Genomic DNA, 13732 nt, shown 5'->3' with positions numbered 1-13732 from the left:
TATACTGATATAACATCTCTTATGCAAGTATTATAAATGAGCATAGCTAAACCGAAATAAAACTTATTCTACAAGTGAACGCCTTAGCTTCTCATTGATGGTTCTAAAGCAAGTTAGGTACCTAGGTAATGACAATAAAAATCTTAACTAATAATATCATATTCTTTATGATATTTACTACCTGATTCTTCTCTTTGCTCTGGAATAAATTGGTACATCAATTCAAACAGAAGAGGTGATTAAGATACTCAGTACATCAATGCATACTAAACCAGCATGCCTCTCCTTGAATTAGACAAAGCAAACAAAACACAGATGTCGACCTATTTACAAGGTGCAAGAATGAGGTGGTCTCATGGGAAGCATTTGTGACACAAAATGAAGCATTACTTTCCTTTTCCATCTCATTCTCTTTTTATTCCCCTTCTTTGGCGCTGGCAAGCAGAGGTGATTAATGATCCTTCTGCCTGCATCAAAGAACAGGAACAACCAAATAGGACAGGTATCTTTAGAGATACATTGCCAGTCATTTGCAGGTGAGAGTTCTATGTATGACCTATCGATGGTGATCGCACATCTGACAAGTGCTTGTTGACTTGGGGTTCGCAAAGGTGCAGTGGTCACAGGACCAAAGGTTGTTGTCATCCAAGTTGCGGCTAGGACCACCTGATCTGGAGCTAGTACCAACAGCCTTAGTCTTCCCACCCTTAACCTTGCTGCTGAGACTCTTTGAGTTTGAGCTCTTGCTGCACGTAGCTTGACTATTGGAAGATCCCACATCCTTCAACCCAGTCTCCAAGGCTCGAACAAGATTCTCAAAATAATTCCGAGTGACACTGTTCAGGAGTATCACAAAGAAGGGGGGAAACGAGGAAACATGTATTCATACCCAAGAGAAAAAATAATATAGAAAGAAACCTGGGAAGAAGTACAACAAATCATAGGACATGGATATGAAGATAGATATTGGATACAAGCAAAATGATGATCGGTACCAATGAGTTGATTATCTCTTTTTTTCAGTCGATAAAAATCAAACCCTTATGATCTCACTGAATATGCCAGCCAACTTTATGATGCTCATATCGCATAACTAGGAAATTTTATATTTCAATCTTTGAAATTTTAAGATGAATTTGTGTTTTTAGAGTTGTAATCTTCATATTTACAATAACAATTGACATTCCATATTAGCGATGGCTTCTTGTTGTTTCTTTTGTATTCTTTGCTTAACAGATTAGAAGCTAGTTAGAAAGGCAATGGATCAATATTAATGTGAAACACGAAATAAAGAAGAAATCGTTGTCCCTTGGTAGTGGTTTACATTTAATTGAGGAGCTATAAATTCCAACTATCTCTCAGGAAAGGGGGAAAGAAAAGATTAAATAGGCATACCTGGTTAACCCAGCTAACTTTGTACGGAAGTCATTGAAATCTTTCATTGGTGCTTCTGCATCTAGGTAGACCTGTAATTCCTTTTCCGCACATTGATGAAGGCGTTCCAATCCTGACTCTGCCTCGCCTAGAAAAGTATATGCCAATAACAGTTTAATTAACTGCACAATATTAACTCTCATTAGTGTTAAGGGGACATAAAGGTGCAAACCTTGGAGATACTCGAAGAACTGCCTCTTGGCATGTTCATGCTCAGGAAGGTAATAACCATACGCATACGTCCACTTCAATACTCGCCTACACTCCACTATCTGCAAATGCACTTATTTTTTTAGCTCAGCAATGCAATAAACGATCTCGAGAATGGAAGCCAGTAGTATTAACCTAATTCACCTGTAACCAAGCTTCTATTATGAATTTGAGCTGAGACTCAGGTTGGCTTTGTTTGTCACTCAACTTCTCAAGCTGCAGCATTTTATAAATAAAGAACTAAATATTATAATGTGCCACATTTATTGCCAGTACCAGTAGGAAGCTCCATATATAACTTGAAAGTTCTGCATGTTAGACTAAGTGGATGCCAGTAGACTTGTCAATTTAAAACCATTTAGTTACAATTGGGGTAATTACATGTTAAACCAGATAAGCATATCATCATGCCTAGGAAGTCACTAAGACATAACCACAGCTACATTTATGAAAATGGGAACAGAAGAAAGTAGCAACAAAAAGCACCTTCTCGGCTTGCATACTCTGCAGATCTGCTAGTGCCTTTTGCCTTGACTGTGAACAGATATTGACAAGATAATAAACTTGATTAGACTTTCCACTTGCCAAACAAAGCAACTCAGATGACCAGATAATCAGAGCTTGAAAAGATAAGCCTAAAGTAGAAGGGATTTTGTAGATAAGGTAAAGACTTGAAATGAAAAAGAAAAAACTGATGTGCCATAAATAGAAATGCGAAACTGTACCTATCATCAACACACTTTCATCTTGTGAAAGAAGTCGAAAAACCATTCTCTGCAGGCGATTTTTTGGAACCAGCGACTTGTAATATAAAAGTGATAATATCATACTGCTACTAATTGTACTAAGGTGGAAAAGGCTTATATTTGACAACATAGTAAGCCATAAGAAGCACCCCTCTCTAGTCTCCCATTCATATTGAAAAATTGGAAGCAGGCAGTTGCTATAAGGTGTCATTTCTAGTATCAAGTTCACCCATCATTAATCTATTTAATTTGCAATAGTTGCATTTCATTAAAATAGGCAAAAGCCATAACCTACTTGATCTTAAACCTTAGATTCTAGGGTCGCTCTTCAAACTCAAATAGCTCATTGATAGTTGATACCAAAAACGCATAAGAATGCTTATATACAAGCAGGTCGTATCATAATGAACTAGTATACATATTATAGAAGCATATACAAGGTTTAAAGTGCCATCTGTATGAACTACTGACACAACACATACTGGTCATCGCCGACACTATGCTGACACAGTGTGCAACATGACCAGGCATGCCATGCACAAGATTAGGTCATTTCAGTTTTGTACAGACACAGCACAAACCAAATGGCATGCACTATTCAAATTCAGATCCATTTGTACAAATACTAGTTTGCATACACACCGACACATATACACATGTGTATTATATCACTATATCAGCATTCTTGTTGACATGTTACATTACATATTAACTCTTGGGATCATGGATTGTCATGCCAGCTGGTACATACCTTGCTGACAAATGACATGCTCCATGCCGACGGCACCCTCCCTCTTGCTCCTGATGGCAATCTTCAATGCTCTAGAAGCTATTTGAGGACAAAGGACTGAGGAAGCCATTTGTGGTGGTCAAGGGGCGGAGGAGATTGAATCATGGAGGTGAAGGAGATAAGTTCAGCCGGCAGAGGGCTTGGGGGACTTGGGAGGAAGATGATCCACAAATGGACTGTTGTTCTTAAGTTGGGCCCTTTTAATAATGGGTCGTTCTTTTCAAGTTAGATCCGTTATGATAAAAAAAATTCGATAACCTTGCTTGGAATGTCAAAAAGTATACTTGCAATTTACACTTCAATTCAATTTCCCCAATTAATTTCTGGTCTGATTTGACCTCTATAATCCACCTGCCTAAGCATATGCAGTCTGCTTTTTTATCATCAACCATCTAGTTTATATTTAAAACTTTGAGTAATGCGAAATGAAAAACGAAGAAGAAGCATTAAATGTGAAAGTTACAATTATAGACTACAAAAAGGAATAAAAAAGATACGACTCAAATTCACTTACTGATTGGTTTGTTGCCCAACGTTCATAGTAGTGTGTATACCTCTCAAGCGAATTTTTAGCCATTTCTCTCCTCCTTTCAGATTCATCATACTGAAACCATCAATTAAGCAAGGAAAATGATGTAAAGATACTATAAGATCAGAAATCCACAACATACATTCCAAAGATACTAGATTGGTGATGAATAAGAATTACCGCTCCCTCCTGTTTTGCTGCCTCATAGCGATTACATGCATAGAAACCACCAGTCCTTTCTCCATGTTCTGACCATGCACCAAGACATAACCTGCATTCACAAATAAATGGCATAGTATACAAGGATGTGCATACACTATTAGGAAAATATTAAATGAAAGAATGGAGATTCTAACCAAAGAATTCTTACCAGCAAAACTCAAATTTACATGGAGGTGTGCATGTAATATGCATACAACCCTGATTTTTCTCAATTGGTCGTTTACACTTGGGGCAAGGCTTCGAATTAGCTAGTATCCTGGAACCAGTGCAAGTGGTAGAAATTAACCATTGTCAAAAACATAATGTAACAAAATGAAAAACAATTTGTGCTGGCACACTTCAGCATATTTAGATATTAAAAGATCTAGCTCAAACTCAATTAAAGTAATGGCAAGTTATCACATACAACCAAAGTGAGAAAAAGAAAATAGGACTTGATAACAAAAGAAAGCATAAGATTCAATCAGATTCATAAATGTAAAGTTCAAATTGATAGAATCAGAACTTGGAAAGTAGCACGATATAGCCTCAATAGCACCACCAAAATTTACAGGAAAGAAGTAATTAAATCTCTTTCAACCTACCAATTCATGTTCTCAGACTCCGCACTATTTTTGAGTATCCACTTTGCAACTGTCCCACAGTCCACTGGTCGGTGAGCTTCCTCGGTACACTGCACATTTATTTGGACAACCCTAATTTTATATCTGATGGATCAAAGAAAATATTCTGAGAGCATAAATTTCACACAACTTCCAACAGGATATACTCACGTTCCAACAAAAGCAATAGGAACAATTACAGCAAACATCGTAACTTCCATCGCCCATGACAAATTCCACTGCATACTCACAGCCAGGCGCAGGACACCACTTTGTCTATAGAAAAAGGGCCAATAGAAAACTGAAAGATTGAAGGAAATATGGAAGCTATATATCCTAAAATATCTAAGGAATTACAATGAAAATGAACTCAATTGTATTTTGGCAACTCAATGCATAATAAAATATCAAACTGCTTTAGCAGATATAACAGAAGATCACCATTCACTAAAAGACAGGTTGTCAATTGTCAAATAAAATTTACAATAGTTCAGACAGAAAAAAAAATTGCCACGTAGTAAAAGCAGTATCTAACAAATTTGCCTTCCAGATAACAGTTTTACAAGATTGTCATTACAAACTTACCGCCCAAATTTACATGTAAAATAACATTCAGAAAATGGACATTTAAAATAGTTATAATCACTGAAGCAACATTTCTGGTGATTATTGTCATGATATAGATGCATTTTATCCAATGCAAGCAACAATCAAGGAATACAAAATAAACAACACAAAAGAAAAAGAAAAAGAAAACAGTTTCAATAGCTTATACTAGGAGAAAGAAAAAAAAAGAAGAGTATGATAGGCCTCTACAAGTATCAATTTCTTAAGCAAATGAGCTTGTGGTGCATGTAGAGAATGATGTTTTCTGGGTTGCTGTAATCCAATCAAGAATTTTGTCTTCTTAAAAAAATATAGTAGTTATATATAAGGCAGGCAAGGACTAAATTAGCTTATATGGCTGGAAAATAAGTTCATCCAAAGATGCTAGAAATGTGATGCTGCAAATAGGTACTGATCATGGCATACAGGCATGCACATATAATAATGTGTGTACCAACAAACCCTGTCTGACATGCATTAATGTATGCTAGATGGAAATATTTCTTGAATGGTTAATGGGTAAACTGAATAGAACAAGAATGCTTGAGGACAAACTAGGAAGAAGGCGAATACAGATAAGAGGACAAAGAAAAGAGACTGAAAATTAATACATGGTGTGTGAAACATATCTTATTTCACAGTTTACATGCAAATAGACTCATGCATGCATGTAGTATTCACATCAACATGTGAATAATGAAATTTCTCTGCAGATTTTGATACCTGTGGCATCTGAACCTACTCGATGGCAATAACCAAATCTGATTCAACGTAAATCCAAATGCCGTGTAGTATTCTTAGCCCCTAACTGTCCTCTCACTAGGGTGAAGCCATTTTCTCTATATATCGTCTGGATGGTGTTAAATATATTTAGTGCTCACTTTCTCAAAAAAAATTTAAAGACAACAATGAAATTAATAGATGGAAAGGAATTATAACACCACATTTGAAATATAAGTTTGTCAGTGTTGAATGTTAGACATACCTTTCTATTATCTTCGATGTAAGATCTACAAAGATAGCGTGCATACTTCTCTTTATCTTCATAGGTCGCCAGTTTGTTAACCATGTCTTGTCCAACAGCAGCACTACAAGATGGATCAGGACATCGCAACATTAAACATCCAGGGCCATCGCTTATTGAAGTACTGATGTAACCTGCCAACCAGGAAATAAACAATAAAAGTCACCAGTTGAACAAAAGCAAAGTCAAGGATAATAGATAATGCAACTCTTTGTTTCCCATGTCCCATTTCAAATTTATTTGAAAGGTCAAGGATCAAGGTAAGAAACCAAGAAGCAAGACTACTATAAGCTACAAACCAAGTTTGCACACAACAGACATATGAAGACTTCTAGTATCAGAAGAATAATAGAAGGCATCCAGGAAAGAATAAAAATTAGCATCTTAAAGGTGCTTGAAGAGCAGATTCCTTGTTTCAGTTCATAAATCATGTCCAAATAAAAAGTTCAAAATTCCTTAATCTGGATAAGCTCTTATTCAGCCCCAACTGTGGTGTAATTGGTATGTTGTTGGCTATTTAACTTAGAAAAAGCAAAATAACAACTAAGACATCAAATATGGATAAGTCCAAACTTCACTAAAAGACTAAATATTATTTGTTGGACTTCTGAACAGTGACACATACACAGCACGACTCCCAAACAAATGTCATGCCATGCAACTATGGCAGTAAGTACATAAAATTTCAAAAACTATCACATATGTCATGTGTTTTGTTCACCTTCATATTTATACTATTTCCATAGAAGCATAAAACAGGCTTAATCTGGAGATGACAATACTAAGAAAATCATACAGGCCATGCCAATTGCCAAAAGAAGAAAAACAAAAGCCAATCAAAATCGTGAGAAGAGAAATACAATTCAAGCTATTCAGGCTACAACCAGAAATTTAAAGAGAAAACATCAATCCACCATATCAATTTAACAGTAGATTAAAAGAATTGGCCAACATTTGTTCAAATCAATGTTTTGAAAGGTGATCGCAGTATGCGGCGGTAACCCTAGCGCATAGTGCCTAAGCAGTATACGGCGGCCAATACAGTCTAGCATTTTTAATATGTAAAAAATAAAATAAATATATATAATATATAATAATACTAATATAGTATATCTAAAATTTTTAATAGTGCACTACACCAATTAGCAGTTGTAGTCAGCAGAAATAGCAACTCATTCCTATAGCAGAATAGCAAATTAGCAACTAATTAACAAACACTAATCAACAATAATCAACTAATTCCTCCTAGTTTACAAATTTTGATATTCAAGAATTCAACAAATAAGAAGAAAAAGAAGAGCATATTGTCTGCAGGAAAAAAAAACACTTCAAATCTTTGGCACCATGGTATTGGTCATACTCTGGAGAGAGGGATGGAGGGAGGGCAGTAACTAGTAGATGGGAGTCAGTTATGGGGGTTAGAGTGAGAGTGAGAGTGAGAGGGAGTGGAACTATGAGATATGGTGAGGAGGTGGTGGCCATCGGAGGGGGGAGAGACTCGAGAGGTAGAGTGAATGAGAGAGAGAGAGAGAGAGAGAGAGAGAGAGTGAGAGAGAGAGTGAGAGTGAGAGCTTACCTCCACCATCAGCCAATTGCCACTACCATTGTACGTCCTACACCACTGTCACCACTCACCACTAGAGAGAGGAGAGATCAAGAGAGAAATGGGCTCGAGAGGATTTAGGGCTCAATTGGAAAAGTGAGAGCGTTTTATTTTTAATTAAACCGGGTAGAGCAAGCGGCAAACCCAATCCACTACAACCCGCAAAGCATCATTGCGGTCCACCAACCGCCATTGTTGCCAGCCAATCACCCCCAAGGCAGTTGGACCCCCAAACAGCAGCCGCATACACTGTTTACAGTGCTGCCAGTGTGATGCCCCATCAAGATGGCCACAATTCCTCTTTTCCATTCGCAGGTTCAAATTAACAGAAGACCTACAACCTACTTGCATGCATTAAAAATTGCTTTTGCTTTTAAATAAAAGATGTACAAGTACCAATATGATATATTCTAAATGAAGTTGAAAGAACATTGATCACTACTACAGTCGGAGAAATTATATCTAGAGCTCTTATATTTGTGTCTAAACAACTAAATTTGCACTAAAAAAATTAGAAAAAGTACAGTTGGCTGCCAAAGAATTAATCAGTAAAGATTTCAAACCCTTATCGCTTGCTCACATCATATACCTATACCTAACTTCCTGAAGGTGTAATAAGTAGCCACTTCTCTTACAAAATTATAGAATATGCATAAAGAAAATGTCAACTCTTGTTGGTTAATAGCTACAATCTCCTCTCTGCACCATATTATAAGATGGCACAGAAATAAAAATTGGACATCAACAAACCATTAGTGTAAGTCAACAGATATACCCACCTTATAGATTTTCTTTTTCAGGTCATTCCTCAAATTTTAAAAGAACATGTATATTGCTCCATATTTTTCTCACAAGAAAAGTGTAGCAAAGAAACCCTAAATTAAATAAAACCACTACACATCAAGGATAATGAAATCAAAGTAGCAATATTATAAAGTAAAATGGCAAAATGAAAATTCATCTTCCTGTCCAACCAAAATAACAAGTGATTGGTAATCAAACCTCTCCAGCATGCATCACAGAAAGGATGCCCACATGCAGCAGCACTCATCCTCTCATGTTGATAAGTTTCAAAACAAATTCCACAAGTCAGCTGCCACCAAGAAAATGTAGTCTGTACGTGAATTACTAATTCCAGAAGATAGTCTAATATGCATCTCATGGCTAAACATCTCTGCAAAGTACAATTAATATGTGCTCATGCAAATCATTTCAACAAATCAAACTTACTTCTCTAGCATTCGGCATTTCCATCGGCTTCTCCAACAAACCGACAGCCTTCCGCACATTTTCTTCATCTGCAAACCATGCATCGTGCACCTTACTGACACTCCTGTGAACCCAATATTAACATTGAGTGACAAACATACATACAATGAAACAAAGAGCAACACAATATCAGAGAGAATAAGCTACAATATTTCCGACATGTTTCCTTTACAATTATCTACAGTGCCAACTATAGTGCATATCCTGTGTATGATACATAATTCATCATGTCAACAATAATTTCTACTAATCTATTGTACAGTTTACATGTTCTGGACATCTTCTGCACTATCATGCTATTTAATCTCGACTATTGAGCAGAAATGTGCTTTTTCTTTCTCTTAAAGTCAACAAGAAAGTGTAAGCTTGCTAAAGCTGAGGCAGAATAAAACAGCAGTTGCCTAGGTAGGCAAGCAAGGCACAGCACTAGAACATGCTAAGATAAATGTAACAAGGTAATGTAGGAAAAGAGAACATTCCGTATTCTAGAGGAACAGACAAAAAGATGGTTACAGCCGAAATAGGCTATTTGCCAAAACTTCATGTTAATTTTTTTTCTCTTGAATTGAATTTTAGCAACTTTTCCTCAGCAAAAGGGAAAGCAGATTATTGTTCACTTCAGTGAAGTCTAATTAGTTGACTTCAATGAGACTCTAACATCAAATATGATAATGAAAGAGAGCGACACAACTGTCAGACAATATAGTCAGTTTATAAAATAAAATCAATTAGATAGCTATTCTTGGATAATTAGGGTTTTACTGTAAAGAACAGAAACTTCAGCTATCTAGTGATTAAAAATCAGAATATAGAGAAAATGATAAGAAGAAAATAAAGTTATTAAAAGGCAAAGAAAGATAAGAGGATTAAATTCTATAATACCTTATCTCATGACTCACATGCAAGAGAAAGACATCCAATATCAGTTCTCATTCCATTCAGCTAATCCATAAGCTTATATCACTCCGCAATTTCATAATTCCTCCATGCATCAAATGAAGAAAGTACTTGACAGGAAGAAATAACAATAAGGAACATGCTGATATAGGATGATCTTGGAGATCTTTTATCCTTAGCCAATTCTATTTGCATGAGACAGCATCCTTCATCGAATATGTATTTGGATTCGATTCTTCGTATCATTTAATCTTTGTCATGATCCCCTTGATCAATTTTATATTTGCATCAAATCTAATAAATTCTTAATTCCTCTTCCCTTATTTACAAAGTCCCATGATCCCCCAAATCATCTTCCCTTCCTCTTCTCTTTTTTTTTTTTTTTTTTTTTGCACAATATATTATAGAACTGATCTGCAGGTTTATCTCACAATAAAGTGCCTCCATGATTCCTATGCACACGATATCTAGTGGATCATCTTTCCCATGCTCTTTCCCCTCAATTCTTCTCTTCCTTTTCCGCCCATTTTCAATTTTTGTTCAGTGTCACAGCAGAGAAAGTTGTGTCAATTGGAGGGACCATGCTGGCAAGAGGTAGTAACTAGGAACACCCATGTACCACAATCTTAAATTTGTAAGTGTCAAGATTGATAACACATATGTGCATGCATGTGGATTTAATTGCCAGACTCTTGTCACGTTTTGTAGCCTTCAAGAAAGTATGAAATATTATGTATGGCCTGGGTTTACACAAGGCATGCCTAGCCATGATGCTTGCCCCGTGTCAATGTGGTATAGTGATGATAACCTATTGGCATAAGGTAGTGTACAAACTATAATATTATCAGCATGTTTGATTTTACAAAAGGTGTAACCAGCCGTGATAAGTATTGTCCGTCAACACTTAATCATGATGACAGATCACCGCCGCGCCAATTAAACCTTGCTTGCAACAAGATCATAGAAACTGATGGTTATTGACTATGAAAACCCACCAACTACTTTGCTAGAAAGCTACTGTGAAAATGGAAGAAGCAAAAGATAGCATACCCAAAAATGCAAGTCAGATCTATTCATTGTGCTACTTGACAACTGCAAGACCTTTTGTGCCAAGAGTAGACAAACTTATGGAACAACAGTTGTTGGTTTCATAAGAGCTTGATAGTTAAGCATAAACTAGGGTCATAATTGAAGAGAAATAGCACCTAGTACAAGGCATGCGAGCATAAACTAGGTATGTATATAATAGATTTCATCATTATTTACTGTTTCAGAGACTTCAGCATTGGATAAGGATAAGAAAGATACAGTCCCCACCACCTACACCAGCTGACTGACTAGATAAAATAAGAAGAAAGCATAAAACTGAAACAAGAATCTAGAAAAACTCACAAACAATATTCAACAAAGAGTGAAGTCCTTACCAGTTGTAATGGCGAAGAAGGATGCATGCTGCAAATCTTTCTATAGAGAGTACAGTTGACACCCTATTTATATCCCCCTCTTGATACTTTTTTATATCAGTTTCACTCAAAATGGTGTAGTTTGGCTGAAAATGACAATAAAAGGAGATGTGAATAAGACTAGGACAAAGTAAGATGCAAAGGGAATAAAGTAATGCAGGAGACTAGATCATGCTAAAATTAAGATTTAAAAAAACAAAAACTTCCTAAAGCAAAAAGGATTCGTAGTTCATAACCAAACCAACTTGCTTAAGTAATAACACTAAATTTTGAGAGAACAAATACACAGAAAAAAAAACCCCCAAATATATAGGTAATCGGTATAAATTTAAGCAAATAGGGCAACAATGAGGAGAACACCATCCAAATTAACAAAGCCTCCTCTGTGTCCTCTAATTGTTATTGCTGGGTTTGACTTTCGAAAGTTCGCCATTAACTGCCCACTCCAAGTAAAACATGTCTAGCTTCTATCAGAAAGTAACAACTACTGCAAGTTTTATTGGCAATATTTAGCTCATTGGTTTGACATGATCTGTAAGTTAGTCCTCGTCCTCCTTTTCTATTCACTCTCACTTCTTGTGGTTTTATCTCCTAAAATTCTCACTTATTCACTGTGAAACATAATACAAGAAAGTCCGAATGTGACCGAATAAATCGGAAGAGGGTCACACGGGGGATCTGCTGAACAAATGAAAGAAGTAACTTTTAGCACAACGGAACCTAAAATCAGTGTGCCAACGCAGTAATATTGAATTCATTCAAAAACGAAGACCCTTTATCCAAAATCTACAGCTCAACTGAGGTACCAACAGGGGGACAGAAAGCCTTCACCAATCACAAATGCGCACCGTAAAACAAAAAAAAAGTGATGTAGACATCTTTGAGCTTAAAAAAGAACTTACTAAATAAATGCAGTCACTCAAAAAACCAAAGTTCCACAACATCATAGTCAACACACCATGAATTTAATCCAATTCATCACAAGTTCGCTCCTTAATTCCGAGAAAACAACAGACCCCAGATCACTATCAAATCCAGCTCCAAGATTCAAAACCCCTTTACCTGCTGCCGCGAGGTGATGTCCTCGGAATCCTCCATCTCATTATCGACAAAATCGTACTCGCCATCGCCATCATCGCTGCCCATCCCCGTCTCCCCGCTATAGAAGTCGTCATCGGGCGAATCCACGTCGTTAGCGTCGTGCATGTCGTCCTCCGAATCCATCCGAAACCCTAACAACCTCAAGAACTCTACAATTACGCCACCGCCGCCGCCGATTAGGGCACGAATCGTGGCCGATCTGAGCCGGAACCGGCCCCTCGCGAGGGCGGATTGGATCGAATTAGACCAAGAAGCGATCGGAAATCGTGCAAGAAGAAGCCGGGAGAGAGGGAGAGAGGGAGAGATCAAGGGAGAGGAAAGGGATAAATAGATTCTCTAGAAAGAGAAGAAGGTTTTGGGAAATGGAATCACTTCTTTTGCTTTATGCGTAAAAAAGTACGGTGGAAATACAAGATACGGGAAAGGGGAGGATGAAGGTGGAGTACGAAGGATTGATAACTTCACACCCGAAATAGTTTTCGTCGGTCACGATGACTTGCGTCGCTGTTGAGGCCTGAGGGGTAAGTGGAGTAGATGCGGTGCTAATTGGGAGTGTGAACAGGATAGACCTTGCGGGCCTACGGCCGAGTCATTACTCATTCATATTCTAAATTAATATTTTAATTTTTAATATCAGAATAAAAAAGCTAATATAAGTATAGTTCAATACTTAATTGGATGTAAAGAAGTAGTAGAAATATATATATACTTATATAATATTATAATATTTTTTATTATAACTGCGGACTTAAAATACTCTATATAACCGCACTATAAAGAAATAATTAAGCATCGTGGGGTAACTTAGAGTTATAAACTTGCACTGCATTGAAATAATCTTACACTGTATGTAAAATAAGTATGCACTGTAAAAAAATAATCATGCCCTACGGAGTAATTTTAGATCAGTGCGAGGTTATAAACTCGCACTGTATGATTATAAGCTTACACTACGAGAATATAACATCGCACTATAATAATACTTTTTAACATTTATGAGAATCGTGCAATGTGAGATAATTTTTGACTAATGTGGTGTTATAAGCTTGCACTATTATAAATAATTTCGTACTATGATAATATTTCTAAATATTACTAGGAAATAACTATGCACTGTGGACTTATTTTGAAAGAGTACTATCTCAATATTTTTTTCTCATTTTTTCCATAACTTATTACTCCAAGAAAAAAGAGATGGAATCTCGGTAAAATAGCCAATATTTAATAGAAGAAATA

General features: G+C 36.5%; 1 protein-coding gene across 2 annotated transcripts; it reads right to left on the bottom strand.

Annotated features, from left to right (window-relative positions):
• Positions 1 to 245: 245 nt before the first annotated feature.
• LOC140780075 (probable E3 ubiquitin-protein ligase ARI8) lies at positions 246 to 12887 on the bottom strand. 2 transcript variants are annotated; one of them, XM_073125398.1, is made up of 16 exons: positions 12458 to 12887; positions 11357 to 11481; positions 8997 to 9099; positions 8769 to 8859; positions 6125 to 6297; positions 4705 to 4809; positions 4516 to 4604; positions 4080 to 4187; positions 3890 to 3980; positions 3695 to 3784; positions 2131 to 2178; positions 1789 to 1860; positions 1607 to 1706; positions 1396 to 1522; positions 557 to 836; positions 246 to 467 (listed from the first exon to the last, which is right to left on the bottom strand). In XM_073125398.1, the coding sequence occupies exons 1-15, from the start codon at positions 12617 to 12619 to the stop codon at positions 557 to 559; spliced, it is 1764 nt and encodes a 587-aa protein (XP_072981499.1). In that variant the 5' UTR covers positions 12620 to 12887; the 3' UTR covers positions 246 to 467. The 2 variants fall into 2 exon arrangements, with proteins under 2 accessions (XP_072981499.1, XP_072981498.1); XM_073125397.1 differs by having other exon boundaries at positions 246 to 836.
• Positions 12888 to 13732: the final 845 nt, after the last annotated feature.

This window comes from Typha angustifolia, chromosome 3 (genome assembly GCF_048772165.1).
Source record: "Typha angustifolia cultivar Huaian chromosome 3, ASM4877216v1, whole genome shotgun sequence".
NCBI classification, from domain to species: Eukaryota; Viridiplantae; Streptophyta; class Magnoliopsida; order Poales; family Typhaceae; genus Typha; species Typha angustifolia.
This window is presented reverse-complemented; position numbering and strand designations above follow the sequence as displayed.

Coding starts and splice junctions, on each gene's coding strand:
- LOC140780075 (XM_073125397.1), bottom strand. CDS start 12,619: ATGGATTCGGAGGACGACATGCACGACGCTAACGACGTGGATTCGCCC. Junction 9,100..11,356: donor CTTCTTCGCCATTACAACTG/GTAAGGACTTCA, acceptor TTGGGTTCACAG/GAGTGTCAGTAAGGTGCACG. Junction 4,810..6,124: donor ACATCGAAGATAATAGAAAG/GTATGTCTAACA, acceptor CTTTTTCTATAG/ACAAAGTGGTGTCCTGCGCC.